Below are 19951 nucleotides of genomic sequence, written 5' to 3' on the forward strand. Positions count from 1 at the left end.
TGTTGGTTAAGCCTCTGCCTTTGGCTCAGGTCATGATCCCAGGGGTCTGGGATCGAGTCCTGAGTTGGATTCCCTGCTCTGTGGGAAGCCTGCTTCTCCCTCTCCCTCTTTCTCTGACACTTACCCTGCTCGTGCTCTCTCTCACTCACTCTCTCAAATAAATAAAAAATAAATAAAATAAACATGGCTTATGATGTTTTTCCCCCAAGGTAAAGGGAATAAAAAATGTGGAAAATACCAACAAGTAGAAAGAAAAGTTACTCATTCCTGTAACGCTAAAACTGGCTCAGTTAACATTTTGGTACGTTTCCTCCAAATCTCTGCTCAGTACTGTTAAAAAAACAAAATTCAACTGAATTCAACTGAGTAAATTTGCACATCTTGGGCGCCTGGGTGGCGCAGTTCGTTAAGCGTCCAATTCTGATTGCCTCTCTGAGGAAAGCTCCAAGTCCCAAAGGCTGCCTGTCGATGAGGAGGCTGGACTGGAACAGCTCCAGGTCTGGCTCTGGCTCTTGGGAACAGGGAAGGTTCCCCTCACTTGCAGGGTATGAGGATTCCAAGTGGACAGAGGAATGGACAAACGTGTCTAGAACTGGAGGGGGACGGAAGGTCCAGGAAACCACGAGAAGGGAAACTTCTACAGTCTGAGTATGGGGTGCTCCCAGAAAGCCAATAAAGAAGGGCTTGCGACACATTTATAAACCCAAGTGAGGAAACCTGTCGCATGCAGTCAGCAGTTGCAACAAATGGGAGACTTTGCAACCCAAGAGCTAAAGATGATAAAACGATGCAAAAAAAACCCCTCTTGAACAAGGAGGTTTACAATTTTTTGAAGTGATGAAGGAACAGATACGAGGAGCCTTAAAACCAGAGCAGAACAGTATGGAAAAATAATAGGCAGGTTCAGAAAGTGTCTGCATAGAAAATTTCAAGATTTATTTATTTTGAGAGAGAGCGAGCGAGCAGTGGGAGGGCCAGAAGGAGAGAGAGAATCCCCAAGCAGACTCCCCACTGAGCACAGACCCCCCGACCCGGGGCTCTATCCCAGGACCCTGAGATCATCACCCAGGCCAAAATCCAGAGCTGGCTGCTCAAATGACTAAGCTACCCAGGAGCCCCTCTATGTAGAAACTCTAGGAAAGATACAATTATTGAAACACAGGGAGCCCACGAGTTCAGAGATGTGAGGAAAGAATGGGAAAGAAACGATGTTTCTGTTCAGAACAATTGTTAACCTTTCCTGTGAACCAGGCACTGTTTCAGGGATTTCAAATGTTTTAATTCATTTAATCTGCTCAGTTTTATGACGTAGGTGATGGCATTTCACACTGGGGAGGCAGGGAAGATTCCAGTGGCCCTGGGAACCAGCCATCCCCAGGACAATCAAGGAATCATAATAGATGTTATGTATTATACATATACAATAAAGGACTTTACATGGATTATCTCATTTAATCCTCAGTTAATAATTGCATTAATCCTTCTAACAATCCCTCAAGGCAGGTGTTACTGTCACCTCTATTTCAAGACTTAGGATATTGAGCTTTCAGCCGTTAAGAAATCCCCCTCATGTTTACAGTCTCACCAAGCACTGTAGTTGGGATTTAAAATGAGGCAAGTTGAGAGGTGCCTGGGTGGCTCTGTCCCTTGAGCATCTGCCTTCAGCTCAGGTCATGATCCCAGGATCCTGGGATCCAGCCCCGCGTCAGGCTCCTTGCTCTGCGGGGAGTCTGCCTCTCCCTCTGTCTCCCCCTGCCACTTTCCCTGCTTGTGCTCTGTCAAAAAAAAAAAAAAAAAAAAAAAAAAAAACTTATATTAAAAAAATAAAATAAAATGAGGCAAGTTGAATTCACGGTCCAAGCTCTGAACAGCAATGCTAGGGAACCAGTGGCTGTTCATTCTTATTTTAATTTTGGGCATTACTTATTACTAAAGTGGCCATACAGCTGCTGATTTAATGTTAATCATAGTGGACTTAAAAAAATATAAAAATTAAAAAAAAAAAGGTACCAAAGCATCTAGAGTAAAACATCTGCATTTTTAAAAAACTGTGTTCCAAGGTTCTTGTGTGAACTTTCAGAGTTATTTTACGCTTATAGACACAAGTGTCTATTGTCTATAGCTACAACTATATGTAGTCTATTCACATAGATGGATGTTCTATTCAATTTTTTTTTTTTTACATAATTGGAAGTTTTCTCTACACCTTGTTCTTATCTTGCTGTTTTCATTTAACACTATCTGGAAGAGCATTCTACATTCGCATAATAGTAATAAAAGGATAGTATAGAACATTTACTATGCTAGTTTGTAAAAGTCTAGAGTAATAACAATAACGGGCTTCCTCATTGCTGTTTGTGACGGCTGAATATTCCATTGTAAGTCTGTATTACAATTTAACTAGACCTCTATGCTGGGCATTCGAGTTCTTTTCAGGCTTCTGCCATAACGATGCTGTAGTGAATAATCAGGTACGTGGGCTACTTCACACAGGTGAGGAATACATTCCTGAAGGTGAAACTGCTGGGTCAAGGTCACATGCCTTTGTGATGTTAAGTTGTACTATTAAGCAATCTGAGACTAGGTAAAAGTGATTTTTTAAAAATTATTTTTTTCCCTGATTATAAAAAGATACGTGAGAGTTTTGGAAAAAATCTAAAAGCAACCTTAATTCATAAACCTCAAGATAGTCACTGGTAACCTAGTGGTAGAATCTTTTGAGCCTCTTGTTCTGTATGCGCGTACACACCTGAACACCACGCTCTTTAGTCTGTATTGAGCTTTTTATATTGGACATTACATCATCATTTTTAATTTTGCTTAGCTGCTCCTTACAAATGGTATTTTCCATGATCGCACATTCTCTTGTACGACCATGCCATAATTGATTTAACCTATATCCTTAATATTGGACAATTCCATTGTTTCCAATGTTTCCGTGCTTTAGAAATCTCTGCAAAGAACAATGATGTATAAAAATTGCCTCCATTTCTGTTTGATTTTATAGCTGCTTTTTATTCTAATCAACTGAATCAATGACTAGAAGTTAGATTAAAGAATATCAGCATTTTTCAAGTTCTTAAGACCAAAGGTTAAAATGGTAGCCCTCCTGGTAGGCTGTACCAGTTGATGTTCCAACACCGTCAACTCACCTCCCCCTTATCAACATGGAGACTTACGTTACAGGAAAGTCAGCAAAATCTGTTGTGTTGTCCTTATGATCCTATCGGTAATGCTTATTTATCATAAACAATTGGAGAAGAACAAAACTTAACAAAAAAGCCTCCCCTCCCCCAATCCCACAACTTTGGTCTAATCACTCTCAAAATGTTGACTTCCTTTGTAGGCTTTTCTCCATTCGAATATTTTCCATAAAACTGTCATTAAATATGCTTAAAAACATGACTTTTATTTTTGCCAAGTGTAAAGCTAAAAATGGTATCTCTTCTTTGAAAATTTTGTCATATTTGCTACAAATATTTTTCTCAGTTTATTGATTGCCTTTTTCTGGTGCGTATGGTGTCCTGAATTTTTATGTGGTCAGACGTAGCGAGCTTTTTCTTTCGTCTCTCCCCCAGCTCCTTTAATAACTTCTTGTCCTGGGGGCGGGGAAGTGTGATGGGGTGTTAAAGGACATAATCGAGGCAGAGTATTCGGGAGAACAGGGCCTGGCTGAGATCAGCAACATAAAGGGAAGAGCACTGGCTGGTGTTCATTCTGCGGACATTTATTTAGTGACACCTGCTTCTCTCTGTGCTGTGATCGCTTTAGCAGGGAGATGAAGTGAGCATAACCACGGGACTCAACACACAAGAGAGGCGGTGTCTTCCCAGCCATCAGAGGGCCACACAAAAGGAACCCCGCACTCATCAGCTGCCCCTCCCCACCCCTCTTCCTCCTAGCCCCTGTCTGGGATCAACTTCCCATCTACTTTCTGTCTCTATGAATCTGTCTTCTTGGGGCACTCCTGTAAGCGGAGTCATTCGACACCTGACCTTTTGTGTCTGGCTTCGCTCATTTAGCGTGTTTTCAAAGTTCACCCATGTTGTAGCGTGTGTCAGCCCCGCGTTCCTACTCCTGGCCAGATAATGTTCCGCTGTGTGGACAGACCATGTCTTGTCTCTCCAGTCATCTGCTGACAGACATTTGGCTGTTTTCCACATCTTGTTCATTGTGAAGGAGGCTGCTATGAACAGCTTTTTGGGTTCTGGGTGGTAGGAAGGAAAGACAGGAGAGCTTGACCTGGGATGAGTGAGGCAGAAAGATGATGACCAAGGATCTGTGCGAGAGGGCTTGCCTGAGGCGGGTTTGCTGATGGAGGGAGACACACAGGAGGCTGCTGGGCACCGACTGCGGGGAAGGGAGCAGCTCCTGGGCCTGCTGGGCTCCCGCACGCCCGGATGGTGCGTACCAGACGCAAGAACAGAATGCCTCCACGCTCTGTGTGATCCAGGACCACGCTGATTTGAAACAAGAAATGAGAGGCCCCCGAAGGGCTCTGACTGGAACATGTAATCTTAGGATGTGTCTAGGCATTTCTCAGTTGTTTTTCTTTCAATTTGGTGAATTTCTATGGTTGGTTTATAAATAGCGCGTCTTCTGTTTGCACGTTTGACTCACTGGCCTCGATTCCGATCAGGCCTGCTCTCCTTTCACACCTCCGGCCGGTGCCAGGTAGGTCTCTCACTGCAACCGAAGCCGTGCGCCTGGTCTGGGTGACATGTGAGCACGCGGTTCCTCGCGGGAGCCCCAGAGGCCGAGGTCACAGTGACCTCACACTCGTCACACGCGCGCCTCTCCTAGGCATTGCCCCTCCACGCCATGCGGTTCTGTTGCACTTTTTCCTTGCATTTAAAATGAATATTTTAAAATATTTTACCTCATTTTTCTTCTCTCCTCTCTTCTTCCTTCGCTGTGGGACACCCTGTCTGTACTCTTCTGTTATTGCAGCCTGACGAGACTATGACAACTGCGTATTCACCCTCAGATGGACTATTTTAATAACTGCACTTAATTACAGAGAGCGTTGGAATGGATTAAAATGTAAGCAGAAAGAGCACAAAAGAAAAGGCAACTACAGTGGCCAACTGGGGTGTTTGGGACCCAGGAGTATCTACATCATTTTCAGGAATGAAATTTTGTGTTCAGACGTGGCTGTGTGAGACTCCTCAGACTGGCTCCGTCAGCCCCAAACCGCAATCTCATCCTCTTCCCCACACTGGTCTTCCCGGCTTGCGGCAGCCACACGCACCCCGTTGCCCAGCCTAGAAACTGGCCTGCCCTCAGCTCCTCTCTCTGCACACCTGTCAGTTCTGAGTCCCCTCTTCTTCCTCTCATGTTATGTTGGGACTGTGACCACTTACCTCGTCCTCCCTGCCACCAACTCTCCCCTGGACCTCTCCCACCGCAGGTCCCAACAGGTCTTCCCTGGTTCTTCCTTTGGTTTGGACGATGATGTTCCAAGTCCCGGGGGCAGCCTCAGCAGAAATCCTGGAGCCTTCCTTGACCACAAGAGGAACCCAGAGGTTTAGGGACTGACAAGTATTGGATACAACTGTGACCAAGGGGAGACTAACTTGTGTAATTTGGGGGTGGGGCTCTGGAGTTTCTAGAAAAGAAGTTGATTCTGTGTTATCAGTCTATTCTTATTCCAATTATGTTTGCATGGAAGGGATGGGTGCTGACCTTGTCTGCTGGTGAGTGCTGTACTTCCAGACCATGGATCAGTCTCACCTGAATGACTTCATTGCATCCTCCCTGTGTGCTAGGTCTGAGCAGAGTAGCTCCTCCTAAGTCAGCCTTTCAGTAGGTCTGAAGTCAAGGAATCTTCAAGGGAGCTGCTAAGGTGCCCAAATCATCATTTCCCCGTCTTCAATAAGAAAACTCCAGACTTTTGGCTGAGTAGTGTGCCATCCAGAATAAAGACTTCATTTCCTAAACTTACTTGCAGCTAGGTGTACCCATATTATTAAGTTCTGGCCAACTGATTGTAAGTCAGTGCAAAAAAGTCTATGCAACTTTTAGGAATCATCTTTTAAGGCAAAATACTTTTTTTTTTTTTTTTTTTTTGGCCACCATTTCCCTTTTTCTTTCCAGCAGGAGTGTGGATGTGATGACTGCCGCTGGAGCAGCCATCTTGGACTGTGAGGTAGAAGATGAAGATGTAGGCTGGGGCTAATGGAGCAATGAGATTGGAGGGGCACAGATCATGATAACCATTTAGCCCCTTTACCAGCTCTGGACTCCTGTGTTTATCTGAGAGAGAAATAAATTTCTATTTTGCTCTATCCAACTTTACTTTGGTTTTGGGATTCAGAATCTGATCCTCAAAAGTAGGATGTTGCAAATAATAACTAAAATATGGCATTGGCTTAGTGGTACTGGCAGGCCAACAGATGGCAAAAACAGACATTGCCTTTTATACAGTGACTAAGGTGTCACTTTGATGGAAGTGTCACCTGCAGTACTTTGGAGGAGGAACCTCATGCTGACCAAGGCCAGATAATAGAGAAAATGGTGGGAGGGCACAATAAGTATGACTGTTGTTCCTTGTTGCTTTTCACAAAGTCCCATAAAAGTGAGATTGGCTGGGGCTTGAGCCTGGTGGGCTGCAGCAGATGGAAGGGAGCCTGGCTTGGCTAAGGGAGGCAGCCTGTAACCTGTGCTCAAAATGCATGAAGGTCTTCAAGTACAGAAAATACCAACTGCTGCTGTTCTTCAAACTGCAGCTATTCAAGGCAGTGGTCTTGAAGTGACAGCCTTAGCAGGAGATAAGGCTGAGGGCAGCAAGGCATCTTCAGGACTCTCAGCCAGAAAATAACTAGGTAGCTCTAAAGGTCAGATGAAGGGTCTTGCCTTCCCACCCAAGGCTTCTCTTTCTGGTGGCAAGGTAGCTACCCTTAAGAGGCATGAGCAGAGCACAGAATGTCATTCTAGGCCAGACCTTCAGCTGTGGGTACTTGCTGGCATTCAGAAACCACAACTCTGGTTACCCCCCAAAGCTGCTCCAGAAGTAAACAGGTGACAAAAGCTGTTCTGTCCCCAAGAAGGCTGCTCACCACTGCATTCCCACCTTGGATGTGGCCATGGAGGACCATGGACAAGGAAGTCCCCCAGAGAGCAGGACTTGGCTGTTGGGCAGCGGAGGGACTTACTGGCCTTCTAGAAGCATCTTTGTTCTTCCTGTGCAGTGGGCTTGGATAACTGCTTGGAGCAGTGTTTTCTGTTCTTTCCTCTTCTGAGTTTTCAGTGGTTGTTTTCCTATTTCTACTTCCCTGCTGTTTATGAACTGTGTTGGGAGATGACTTGTCTTGAATTTAGAGGTCATTAGACAAGAAGTCACACAGAGCTGATGGAGAAGACCACAGATCATCCAAAGGTGATCTTAGCTTTAGCTTCAAGACATAAGTGGTTGGGGCTTGGGTTGTCTACCTTGGAGAGAGGAGGAATGGCAGAACCAAAGGATTGAACTATGGTAGAGATTATTAATTGTCCCTCAAACCCATTCTTTCCTTCTCAGAAACAGGACTCTTGAATTTGTAAGACACATAGTTTCTGGGAATAAAAACCTTTCCTAGACTGCCTTGCAGGAGTTATAATGCTGCCACTCAGTTCTAATTCATGGAGATGTCCAACATCGAGATGATATACCCTAAGGGGGGGGTTGCTTGCTCCTTCCCCCTTCCTCCATCAGGCTGGCTGGTGCCATCATCACGGACCTCAGCATTGAAGCAGCATCCTGGGGATGGCAGAGCACCAGGTCAAAAGGAACCTGGGGCCCTGCGGCTCTTGGAGCCACTCTGGCAGCCCTGTGTGATATATAAAGTACTGAAACTTCTTTACATTGGTTATTGTTGTCATGACAGCTGAACCTAATTCAGATCTAGAATTTGCCCTACCAGGTCAAGACAGAAATAGGTAGGGAGCACCGTCATGCTCCTAATGGAGGGAAGGCGGGCATGGGCAGAGAGCACTCGCCTCCGAGACAGTTAATATTTACTTAGAGAAAAAAAAAAAAAAGCAAACAGAGTGAGAAAACCCTTTCAGAAATCAAGACAATTATTAGATTAAAAATGTCAGCACACAACAAAAAGTTTTGCATAACTTGTGTGTTTTTATATCATCAAACTTTTTCAGTAGAGTCACAGACGGTTCAGAATGAAACACATCCCAAATTTGGGGGAAAAAATGTTGCTTATTAAGGTACTTTCCAAAACAACGTAATACCAATCTTTTCGTTGCTCCAAACAGAATGTGGGTTATAAAGATGGTGGACAGTCGGCCATCAGACTCCCACATGTGCGGTTCCTCAGAGTTAGGCTGAGGTCAGAGTCTCTGCAGTCTTTACAGGTTTTGTTCTCAGCGCAGAACGGCAAGAACCAGGGGGTGCCGATCCTTGTCTCGGCTTTCAACCCTGCTAAGGTTTGAGGGACAGTATCTTGGAGACAAGTCATGGAAATGTGCTACGTCTCTCTCCAGTTGCATTATATGGCTTTGATTGGCGGTTTATTTCAATTCTCTGGAACACTGACTCCCAGAATGGTAAACGTGAAAGAACCCAAGAACTCATCTAGTCCAGCCCAACCTTCTCCTTTTCACACAGAAGGAGATTGAAGTCTTAGGGTGATACATCTCACCCAAGTCTAGGTCTAGACCCTAGTGAGCTTTCCCTTGTCTGAGCGTCTATGAGCATTTCCTATTGATGCTGCCTCTTTGAAGCCTCTGAGGGATGAAGCGGCCTGTTGCTTTCACTAAAATGATAATTTCTGAGGAACAACAAAAACAAAAGTATCAGGTAGCAATAGAGGACCAAGAGCGCCTACACTAATCTAAAAGCATTTTTAATGTTTTAATGTTAACGGTCTGGAATTAAAATAAAAAGCTTAATTTAAAACCTTTTTAAGTATAAATTACTGTGGTAGGAATTACAGACCAGCATGTTTGTGATACGACACCTCTCATCCTGACTTCCTCCAGCCAATCTGAGTTTATCTTTTTTTTTTTCCCTGGGAAGTCAAAATACCAAGTACAGCTTCTACAGGGACACAGGGAGGGACGTCCCTTCTTAAGTCAGCACGTTGGTGGGTCTGATCAGATCTTCCAGAGAACAAAATGCAGATGTTCACATTCAGCCCAATTTTCCAGGCAAAATATTCCGTTTTGAAGTTTTTCACTTAGGACTCCAAAAGACTCAAGTATAATTGCTTAAATGTAGGAAGCACTGAAGCAGGAATATGGTGGCACAGAATTTAATCAGCTGTGTCTGCAGTAATATTTACTCGTGTATTTTGCCCCTTTAGATAATTGTCTTGTCTTGTTCTTCCCCAGTATTTCATGAATTTTGTTGCTGGTAACATCTGTTGGGTCTGGACCACTGGCCTGAACCATGGCAGTAAAAGGTGAGCTACAATCCTGGTAAGCTTTTTAGAAATTTATATACAATAATGACAGCATTTCTGCAACTATATTGAGTATTTTTTTAAGGAAAAAAAAAAAAAACAACCACAACTCTCCAAACACATTTAGTCTTCTCAAGCTTCTTGCACACAGGATGCTGGTGCATTTTTATCAAACAGCAATGTCTTGCTAGACATCTTGATGGCATTTATGTGGAGGTCAGCTTTCTACCTTCCCCTTTTTTGGGACTTAACTGGTAGAATGTTTTTTGAGTCCAGACTGAAGAAAGGCATTGGTAGGAGGATATTCATTTATCCTTTTGTTCTCAGCAAAAGAAATTTTCTTTTGTGGAAAGATCCATATACTTCTGCTTCTGGTTTTGGGCTAATGGCTGGTACATTAACTTTTCCAAGTAATGCACCTGTAAGCAGTGTCAGATAGCTACCAGCTGATGAAATCTCCCGCTGAGAGCATTCTCTTCCGTCCTCATATTCAACCCAAAGCCTCAGAACTATTTCTCCTGTTTTACAGGAAATAGAAGAAAGAGATGTACTGCTCCAAAATGACTAGGCCAAGAGATAGTTATTGAGGAGTGGGACCAGGAACCAAATCTCCAACTGCATAATTGCAATCTTTCCGGGTTCATTCTGGAATCCAATAAAGATGGGGCTTCGATGGTCTCCTGTCTCAGAGTAGTGGGCTATGACATGACGTAACACTTCACTCCCACCCTTGCCATTTAGCAGTAAAATACTGGTGGGGGACAGGTGGGAAGTATGTAACCAAATGAGCTAAGTGTGGAGATAAAGAACCTTGAGAAACCTGGCTCCCATCATCTAGGTCTGTATCCAGCTTGCAACCAGGAAACGACTCAAATGGTCCAGCGTTTGCGAACCATCAAAATGGCTTCACTTTTGCACACTATGATATAAAAGCATCCTTTTCCTATAAATCCCACGAAGAAACTGGCTGTGCTTCCTCTCCCTTCTGGATACATAAAAGCCGCTATTTAAAAATACCACGTTAAAAATTTTATGTAATTTATTTTCCTTAAATAATAATTTTGCTACAATCCTGTCACAAATTTTTTAAAAAATTTAACACAGTATGAACAAAGGCATAATTCTTTAGAACAATCAAAATCAGGGTGCACTTAGAATAAATTAACATCAAATTGTGTTTATATTCAGATAGCCTGATCCTCTCCTTTGAAATGAAATGGAGACCATTCTAACCGAGGGTGAATGCACACATTTGTTCTTCTATACAGAGACTCATTCTTTATAGAAACTCAACTGTAATTTGAATCAAGTTCGGAATCCTGAGAAACACTTACCATGGGCACACACACACATCCACACACATCCGCGGACAACCCTCTAGAAGCTGGGGTTCCCATGGTTCCACGACTAGATCTTTCCTCAGAAGGGCCAAAGATTCTGAATATTTAGATGATATCCCATCTCCCCTCAGGAAAATCGTTAATGTTTCAAGTTTAATAGCTTGAAGTAGCAGCAATCCACGTAGTAGGTTCAGTAGTCGAGAATTCCAGTCTTGGGTTCTGCAGATACAGCAAAGGGGCGAGCAGAGGCCAGAAGGCCCCCACTCCTAAGGACGGACAGGACGCACGGGGAGACGTCGTTCTCAGAGCCTCAGCTGAAAGCTCTCCTGACCTCACATGACTAACCCGGTCCAGGCACTGTGTGAGCCCCTGGAGAGGGTCACTAATGCAGGGGAGCAAGCGGGGCATTTTGGACATGATTCTCAGAAACACGAAATACGGGAAGTGGCGGGGAGATGGGGCAGAGGAAGGCGGGGCAGGAAAGGTGGCGCCTGCCCCTCGGCCTGCAATCCCACCAGCCTGCCTCTGAGGACCCTCATCAGGGTTCCGCTGGCAGCGGCGCGTGAATGCCAACGGTTCCCGCTCTGCCCCGAAGCACAGAAAGCTCAGCCCTTAGAGTCCTATAAACACATACACACAAACGCCCTAGCAACTCCAAGTAGCCACACACTCTTGTTTCTGGGAGGTCAACAGCGTGGCTGGCCTCCCCTCCCAACTGCCCAAGGATGGTTTACAGGAACACGGTGAGGTCTAGGGAGGAAGGCAATAGGACAGGCCCCGAACTGAGATCCCCCTTTTGCTTATTTTGAGGACGAACGGGCCTAAGAGTTGCTATAACTGCATGCGTATCTACACGGTTCCTCTGTACATGATACCTCTTCTAGAGAACTTTAAAGTGCCTGGGTTCAAATGTGCTCATTCCTTCCCCACGGCCTACAGATTTCCTCTTGCTGCTTCCGGAGAGAAGGTCTGGCCTGGCGGAGGATGCCCTTGGGAAGGAGGAATGAACGTTTCACAGTTGTCTTAACTGGGATCCAGCATTTGGACTAAGCCCTCTTCATAAACACGAAGGATCGCTTCACATACAAACTTGTATTGGCTCTAGAAAGGAAAAGGAAAGAAACTTGTCAGCCCACCCGCGGCTCCGGAAACACGGCCTCGTACTGCATCCACGCTGGGTCTTTCACACCGCTCGTTGAGTGCTCTGAGCTCCGGCTCTGGGCCAGGGCAGACCCTGGGTCCCTGCCGGGGACGCATGGCGGGGCAGAGACCCCCGTGCAGCTGTTATTCTTGCATCATGAGGGCTGGCGGCTCCCAGACAGTGACAGGCGAAGTGTCATGGACGCCCCTGCCGAGGGAGGAAGCAGCCCGTTCTGTGCTGCAGAGTCAGGGCTCAGCGCCCTGGCCGGGAACACCTAGGCCGGAAAGGAGAGGCTGCGCTGGCGGCTGGGCCCGGGGCATGTGGGGGCCTTGAGCCACAGTAAGGAGCCTGGACCCTGTCTTAGGCAGGGCCACTGAACGCTGCTCTGCAGGATGTGGTTCTTTATATTAACTGAAACCTATGGAACTTATTTAGTGAAGTGTACGGGGTGAAAGAAAGTGTTGAGATGGTGCTTTACCAGCTGGGAAAATCGACCTAGAAGATGCACTGTAAACATGGTAAACCGGGGGCGCCTGGGCGGCTCAGTGGGTTAAGCCTCTGCCTTCGGCTAGGCTCATGATCCCAGGGTCCTGGGATGGAGCCCCGCATCGGGCTCTCTGCTCAGCAGGGAGCCTGCTTCCCCCACCCCTCTCTGCCTGCCTCTCTTCCTACCTGTGATCTCTGTCAAATAAATAAATAAAATCTTAAAAGCAAAAACAAAAAACAAAAACCATGGTAAACCGGCAGTGAGGGCTTCCGTAACATGAACCAGGGCAGAGAACAAGAGTCTTAATAACCTGATCTTTTCCTCTTAATTGTATTTCCCAAGTATAATATAAAACAAGAGCTCACGATCATTAGAGAAATCTTAGAAACTCTGTCCATGAGCTTGTGAGGGCACAGAGCTGGCTGCAACACGGCATTCCCACTCCTTTCTTTGCTTACTCCACCACCTCCTCCAGAAAGCCTTCCTTGACTTTCCAAAGTCTGCTTTTGATACTCCTCCATTGAGTTCCTGGACTCCCCCTAGACTTCATTACTGTTGAAGTTTTTAACGGACTGATCCAGTTTTCCCATCACATACAAGCTTGGGTCTCTCTGGTGTGTGCCATTTTCTAAATGAATGTGGGATGGTCCCCATTTTACAAAAGCTGGGGAAACTGAGGCTTGGAGAGAGGTTAAGGGACTAGCCAAAGGTCACCCAGTATGTGGGGTAGCCTGAATCATGTGCTTTTTTCTATATCCCCCCATCCCCCTCTCTTGAAGTTCAAGGGGAAACCCACAAGATTTCCTTTGGGAGACACTTGCAGTTTAACTGGCCCAGGTGTGATGCACGTGGGTGACAGCCTAAGGAGGAGAGAGTAGGGCTGTGTGAAATGTCCACTGAGCCAAAAGGCTCACCCACAGACAGGCAGGTGCAGTAAAACCCTCGGGGGACTTTGCTTACTTCTGATGGATGAGTGATGGGCCAGTGGCTCAAGCACGTAGAACACAAGCAGGGCTGCTCCCTGGCTGTGAGGCTGGCAGGAACCACATGACGGAAACAGCAAAGGGGAAGGGTAGCAAAAGACAGAGGTCACACAGGGTGGGCTTTGGGGTCGCTCAGCCCCTGACTAGCTCTGTGACCTTGGGCAAGGGATACAGAGCCCCGAGCCTTGGTCTCTGAACACGCCAAGCCCTTCGCGCAGGCCTGGCCCAGGGCAAGCAGCCAGAAAGTATTGGCCACTGTTACTACTTTTATCAATGGATTTCTACTCACTGATGTCTGCACCATCATGGCACGCTGGTCTCGCATTTTCCGGACAATATCCAGGGGGTAAACAGGCAGGTTTCTCTCAATGAGGCACATGGCTGTTTCCATGGTGACCAGCACACCTGTGCGCCCTATTCCAGCACTGGGGGACAGAAGCAGAGACTTGGGATTTGCTCACGCAGTGTTTCTGTTAGGCCCAGCTTAACTCCCAGCCAGTTCCCACGTTTACTCAGACAGAGCCTTCCTCCCCTGACCTTCAGGAATACGAAACGCACATTCAGGGCGTGCTCTCGGAACGGGCTGAGCACGGCTCTCCTCGTATATTCTGAGGCCAGGGGCTTCAACACCCGTGAAGAGAAACCCAGCTTTAAGTGCAAGCTGTACCCCACTCTCATTCATGTCTATTGTGAAGGTCAGAGGCTCAAGGACAGATGGAAAGCTGAGGGTGCAGCTTTCTTTTTCTGGTCTACATTCAGGACCTTATTCATAAAATTCCAAATCTTTTGAAAGCGCAGAAGTAAAGCAGAGGCGTCTTGTAAAGGCTTCTGGTCTCGTGGGATTTAGAGTGCTCTTTGCCAACTTTCTCCAGGTCTTTCCCTCTGGGGTGTGCGTGGGAACACAAACAGCACCGGAGGGCCACCGTACCTGCAGTGAACTAACACAGGTTCGCCGTCCACGCGCAGGGACCGCACAGAGTTGACAAATTCCAGAAAGTCTGAGGAGTCATCGGGAACGCCGTGGTCAGGCCATGCGACATACTGGAGGTGCGTCACAGTGTGCTCCTCCCCGGTCTGTGGAAGAGGCAGCGTGGCCTTGGTGAGTCCATCCAGAAGGTGGGCAGGGGGCCCCAGCCTCAGTTACAGTGGTCCTGTCTCTGGCTGTCCTTCCGCCCGCCATGCACAGCCCTGCCGAGGCCCCCAGAAAGCCCCACTCAGCAGGGCTACCCTCCCACGCACGCACCCATCCTCTGGGACACGGCTCAGGCCACAACCCTGGCCCCCCCCCCCCCAGGACAGGTTCCTTCCCCACTTCTGCCCTCTGCGATTCCTTCCCTTTTGCTCTGATGGTCCTTGCCATTAGGGCCACAAATGGGCTTTTTCTTTCTTTCGGGGAGCAAAATACACGTACCATGAGCTTACCACTTTAAGCACTAGGTGTACAGTTCAGTGGGATTACCTACTTCCCGGTGTGGTGCAACCATCACCACGAGCCTTTCGCAGAAGTCGTTCATCTTCCTGAGCTGCAGCTCCGGACCCGGGAAGCACTAACTCTTCATGCCCCCGCCCCCCAGCCAAGCACTCCCTGTCTCTCGGATTTGGACTCCTGCACTACTCTGTCAGCTGCACAGTACTTTCCTCTTGTGACTGGCTGGTCTGACCTAGTAGAATGTCTTCAAGGGTCATCCTTGCTGTAACATGCATCAGCCTGTTTGAAAGGCTGTGAAAGGCTGAATAGTATTTCCATTGTATAAACGGACCGTATCTTGTTTCTCCATGTACCTGTCCATGGACACTTGGACGTTCCCACCTGCGGGCTACGGTGAGCAGTGGTGCTATGAACAAGGGTGCTGGTTCTTTCACAAGTCGGCCTGTGCACTGGCTGAGAGGCTCACCAGGGGAAAATGGAGAACAGACCTGGAGGCACCAGCCCCTGGTGGTCCACCAGGACCATGATGGATACTGCTGTAGAGCCTGCCTCAAAGCTATGCCCTCCCCGCCACCCCCATTCCCTGCAGGGGGCGCGGCTTACCTCAGTGTTGGTGACCAGCATTTCCCGGAACACGTAAGCAATGGTGCAGTCCTCTGACTGACATCGGATGTGAAAGTTGCCGTGTTCTATGACATCGGGAGGATCAGGCCAGTACTGGTGACACTTGGTCTGCAAGGGAACCGCCGGGTGTGAGCTAATCTCTGCTATGGGGCTGGTGCTAAGGACCAGTCACCAGGACGGACGGGGGTGGGGGCATCCAGCCAGAGCCCACGCACTCCCACCAGGTAATCTGAGAGCGGCTGGTAGCGGGCAGCCTCAGGCAGAGCCCATCAGCTCTGTCTGCTCCCTGAGGGCAGGAGAGGAGACTCCCCTCCTCTCCTGGAGAGAAGGATAAAAGTGGGCCTGCCAGGGGCCAGGCCACAGCTCTCCACGCAGCCTGGGGCTGCAGCCTGGAGGTTGAGTACAGAGCCCAGCCTCCTCATCACCAGGGTCCGCTTGCTGGAAGAACAGGAGAGGCCTCAGACATGGTGCCTCGACACAGGAACAACCTCTCTTCCTCATCCTCCCCTAACCCCGCATCAAGCCCGCTCCAGGGCCCCGGGCCCCTTCTCTGCTCTCCATACCCCCACCCACCCACTCTCCTTCACCATCCATTCCCTGCCCACTCGAGTAGAAGGTCTCAAGGCACAGCAGTTAAGAGCACACAGCGGGAAGTCAGAAGTCTACTGGATTCATTTTCTCCTCTACCGGTTAGCCTTATGACTTTGAACCTGCCTCTCAACCTCTTGGGATTATCACCGTTTTCACTGGATAGACTGGGACAGCACCTGCTTCCCTGGTGGTGGCAGAGGCTGGAGGTAATGGTGGGCAGTGCCAGGCTCACTGTGGGGGGCTCAGGTTACCATGGTTGCTATGAGCCCCCCCCATCAACTTCAGTTAGGATGATCAGAAATTCCACAGAAATCCCAGCGAAAGAAGGCCCCAAACAGAGACGAACATCCCTCCCTGTACATTCAAGCAGAATCCCCTAGTCCCTCAGAGGCTTTTGCCCACAACTCACAGAGCTGACACACTCCCCAGATGGCCAAGGTAGAACCCTAGCCTCAGAGGCATTAAGCGACTTGCCCAAGGTCATAGAGCCACTGTGGTTCCCCTCAAGCTCACCGAGAGCCCACGGCCTCTCCCTGTTTTGGATCCTCCCTTTCAAATCCTGATGCCGGCCCACAGCTGTCTTAGCTCCTGCCTCCAGCTTCAAAGCAAAACTCAGGGCCAAGCTGTCCATCCCATCACAGTGCCATCAACTTCTGACTCATTCAATTTTTTTTTCCCTCTCTAAGCCTAGAGTTGCAACATCTTACATAAAACTTATATTTGTGTACAGCTAAAAGGGGCTATAAACCGACAGATGCACGTGATCTGTCTAGAACAGCTTTTCTATTCTTATTTGCAAACGTCACAGCGAGTATTTGAAATTAAAGCGTGTGGTCGAAAGCTGGCGTTAAGAATTTACTTGGAGGGACGCCTGGGTGGCTCAGTTGGTTAAGCAGCTGCCTTCGGCTCAGGTCATGATCCCAGCGTCCTGGGATCGAGTCCCACATCGGGCTCCTTGCTCCGCAGGGAGCCTGCTTCTCCCTCTGACTCTGCCTTCCACTCTGTCTGCCTGTGCTCGCTCTCGCTCGCTCTCTGACAAATAAATAAATAAAATCTTTAAAAAAAAAAAAAAAAAAAGAATTTACTTGGAAACCTTAAATATGGGTGTTTGGGTTAGTGGCCATTTCCCAACTTCCCTTAGACAGGAAGGAGCCGCCGTCCCCAGAACTCAGGGCAGAGTCAACCCCCCTCTGGTAAACACCTGACTCATCGTCTCAGGGTGTCAGGGAACATTTCAAGAAGACGTGAGCAGACACGGACCGTGAGCTGAACTGGGTACTCAGAGGCTCCTTGGCCCCTCCCGATCCTCGAAATGTGGGTTCCGCTTGCCTTTCCAGCTCCCAGGGGCTGCTTGGAGGACACAGCCTAAAGGCAATAATGTACTGCTGGAAACACCTATCCTAACTGAGCCCAGTTAGGGTCTCTATAAACTTCAAAGATTTGATGGGAAGGTGCAAGGATCCACTAGTCTTGCTGCTACCCAAGACAAGCCTTGTAAGGTGCCTTGGCTTCCTGAGACTGTCACCCACCAAGCCGCAGCGGTCTGCACCTTTCTTCAGTTTCTCCCTGCCCCCTGCAACCTGCATGCGGGCCCGGGACTCCTGCCTGACTTCAGATCACAGCTGGGCAGCTCCTGGGAGGGGTCTCTGCTACAGACGCCCAGGCGTCCTGCCCACAGGACCACTGAAGCGAAAGGCTGTGTGAAGGGATCGGCCCATACAAGGCACAGCTGCAGATACCCTATTTCCAGAGACTCCCAGTGAAGCTGACGAGAACCAGACTCTATGCCTTGATCAAATTTAGGTTTTAGGTCTGTTTGGATCACAAAGCAGTGAGGGTGTAGCAGAAAGAGCAAGGGGTCTGTGAAAACCGAATTTCAATCCTGGTTTATAGAATGCTCCACTAAACAACGGTGTGATCCTGGGTGAGTTATTACACTTCTCGAGTCTCGGTGTCCACATTCCTGCAGGCTGTGGGGGTGAGGGCGGTAACCACTAAAGCCTACTAGTTATTGCTCAGGGTACACCCAGCACGAAACGGTACTTTTTTTTTTTTTTTTTTTTAAGATTTTATTTATTTATTTGACAGAGATCACAAGTAGGCAGAGAGGCAGGCAGAGAGAGAGGAGGAAGCAGGCTCCCTGCTGAGCAGAGAGCCCGATGCGGGGCTCGATCCCAGGACCCTGAGATCATGACCCGAGCTGAAGGCAGCGGCTTAACCCACTGAGCCACCCAGGTGCCCCGAAATGGTACTTTTTATGGACATTAGCTTGGCCTCAAAAAAACCCTATGAGGGAGGTATTACCGGTCTATTTTGCAAATGAATAAACTGAGGTTTTTGAGTGTGAATCTACTGCAGATCACACGTAGTAGAAGTGGCACATACATAGATGTGAAAAATAATTTTTCACCCAGAGAAAGCATCCCTGATGGAAGGTGCGGGAGAATGCTTTTTCAATAGAAAAGTGATACCCCTATAGGTCTTTTTCCTCTAAGAGGAAACCTGTGAACCTGAAGGGAGACTATTGTTAAGACTAAGAGAAACATTTTGGGGGGGGAGTGAAACAAGGCAGGAATCGAGGTGATGCTGCCGCAGGAGAACCTCACAGGCCGGAAGAGGTGCTCGAGGAGACCCCGCACGTGGACACACCTGCTGGGCACAGCCGTGATCGGGGACTCTGGCCAGGCGCCGTCTGCGGGGAGGCTCACCCTGCTAGATGCACAGTAGGGGAGAAAGCAAACAGGGCATGCTGCAAAGCTCAACTCTCAGAATAGGGAAGGGGGGAAGCTGCTGGCTTGGAGACAACCTGTAGGCGGGGCGAAGAACAGATAAGGGACCTCGGGGATAAAGGGCGCAGGTCAGCTGAGCGCTCCTAACAGGAGAGGGAGGAAACATGTGGCCTGGATTTTTACAAGAACAGGTTTTCCACAATGGGTGCACAGGAGGCTAAGTCCCCAGGGCCTGAGATAGCGAAGGCTACAGCAGCTCGGGAGAAGGGGCCGGCTGGGATGGGCTCAGTCAGGAAGACCGCTGGGAAACAAAGAAGGCCCGTGGGGCGCAGGGAGACCTCGGAGGAGCTCAGGTTCCGAGCAGATGCTGACAAAAGGCGGGGAAGTGGGATGTCACCAGGATAGAGCAGGAGGGGCCGGGCCCATAAGAGCGAGCAGAGGAAGCAGGGCCTCTGGGATGGAAGAAAGAGCCTTTCTGTCTGGGCTGGAATGAACAGGACGAGGGAAGAGGGGCTGTTTTCCAGGGCAGATCATCTGTCACTCGCCAGGCCTGCTGCAGCTCGAGAATGACCTCAGGGCTGGGAAGGGCAGAGCCAATGTTAAAGGGGAAAGAGAAGCCCAACCCAGGGAGGTCACCGTGTCCAGCTGCCCCGAAAGACCTTGTGACACGGGGGAGTGGCACCGCTATGAATACTCTGAAAGAAGCTTCCTGGCACCCAGAAGTCACAGAATAAGAGGCAAGCATAGCACAGGTTTCAAATGGGGAGCCTGGCAGGCTGTGGAAAAAGAAAAGGTGACAAAGGTGATGTTAGTCATCTACAAAATAGCAGAAATGGCCCAGAGCAGGGCCTGCAGAGTGTGGGAGCTGCTGGTACAATCAGGGGATTCAATAACATGGAAATGCATTTTTTAAAAAAAAATATTTATTTATGTATTCTTAGAGAGAGCACCCACTCGAGTAGTGGGAAGCGGCAATGGGAGAGGGAGAGAGAATCTTAAAAAAGGCTCCATGCTCTCTGTAGAGACTGATACGGGGCTTGATCTCATGCTCCTGAGATCACGACCTGAGCTGAAACCATGAGTTGGACACTTTAACTGACGGAGCCACCCAGGCTTCCCAGGCAAATTTTTTCATATGTGCCAAGGACAAGTCTGAATTGGGTTGAGGATGGCTTTAACAACCCTTCCTTACTACATTAACTCCCTTTTCATGAGAGACAGAGAAAGCA

At 48.2% G+C, this 19951-nt stretch overlaps 1 protein-coding gene across 9 annotated transcripts in view; it reads right to left on the reverse strand.

The window, feature by feature from the left end:
- Positions 1-10422: 10422 nt before the first annotated feature.
- PTPN3 (protein tyrosine phosphatase non-receptor type 3) overlaps positions 10423-19951 on the reverse strand; it is a 111754-nt gene continuing 102225 nt past the window's right edge. For all 9 annotated transcript variants that reach the window (XM_082696859.1, XM_082696856.1, XM_082696861.1 and 6 more), the window contains 4 exons: positions 15382-15510; positions 14278-14423; positions 13639-13774; positions 10423-11839 (listed from right to left, as the gene is read on the reverse strand). In XM_082696859.1, coding sequence (XP_082552985.1) covers positions 11762-11839; positions 13639-13774; positions 14278-14423; positions 15382-15510 — 489 coding nt within the window. In that variant the 3' untranslated portion in view covers positions 10423-11761. The remainder of the gene's footprint in view (positions 11840-13638; positions 13775-14277; positions 14424-15381; positions 15511-19951) is intronic.

The sequence above is a fragment of the Mustela nivalis genome (assembly GCF_964662115.1).
Source record: "Mustela nivalis genome assembly, chromosome: 13".
Taxonomy (NCBI): Eukaryota; Metazoa; Chordata; class Mammalia; order Carnivora; family Mustelidae; genus Mustela; species Mustela nivalis.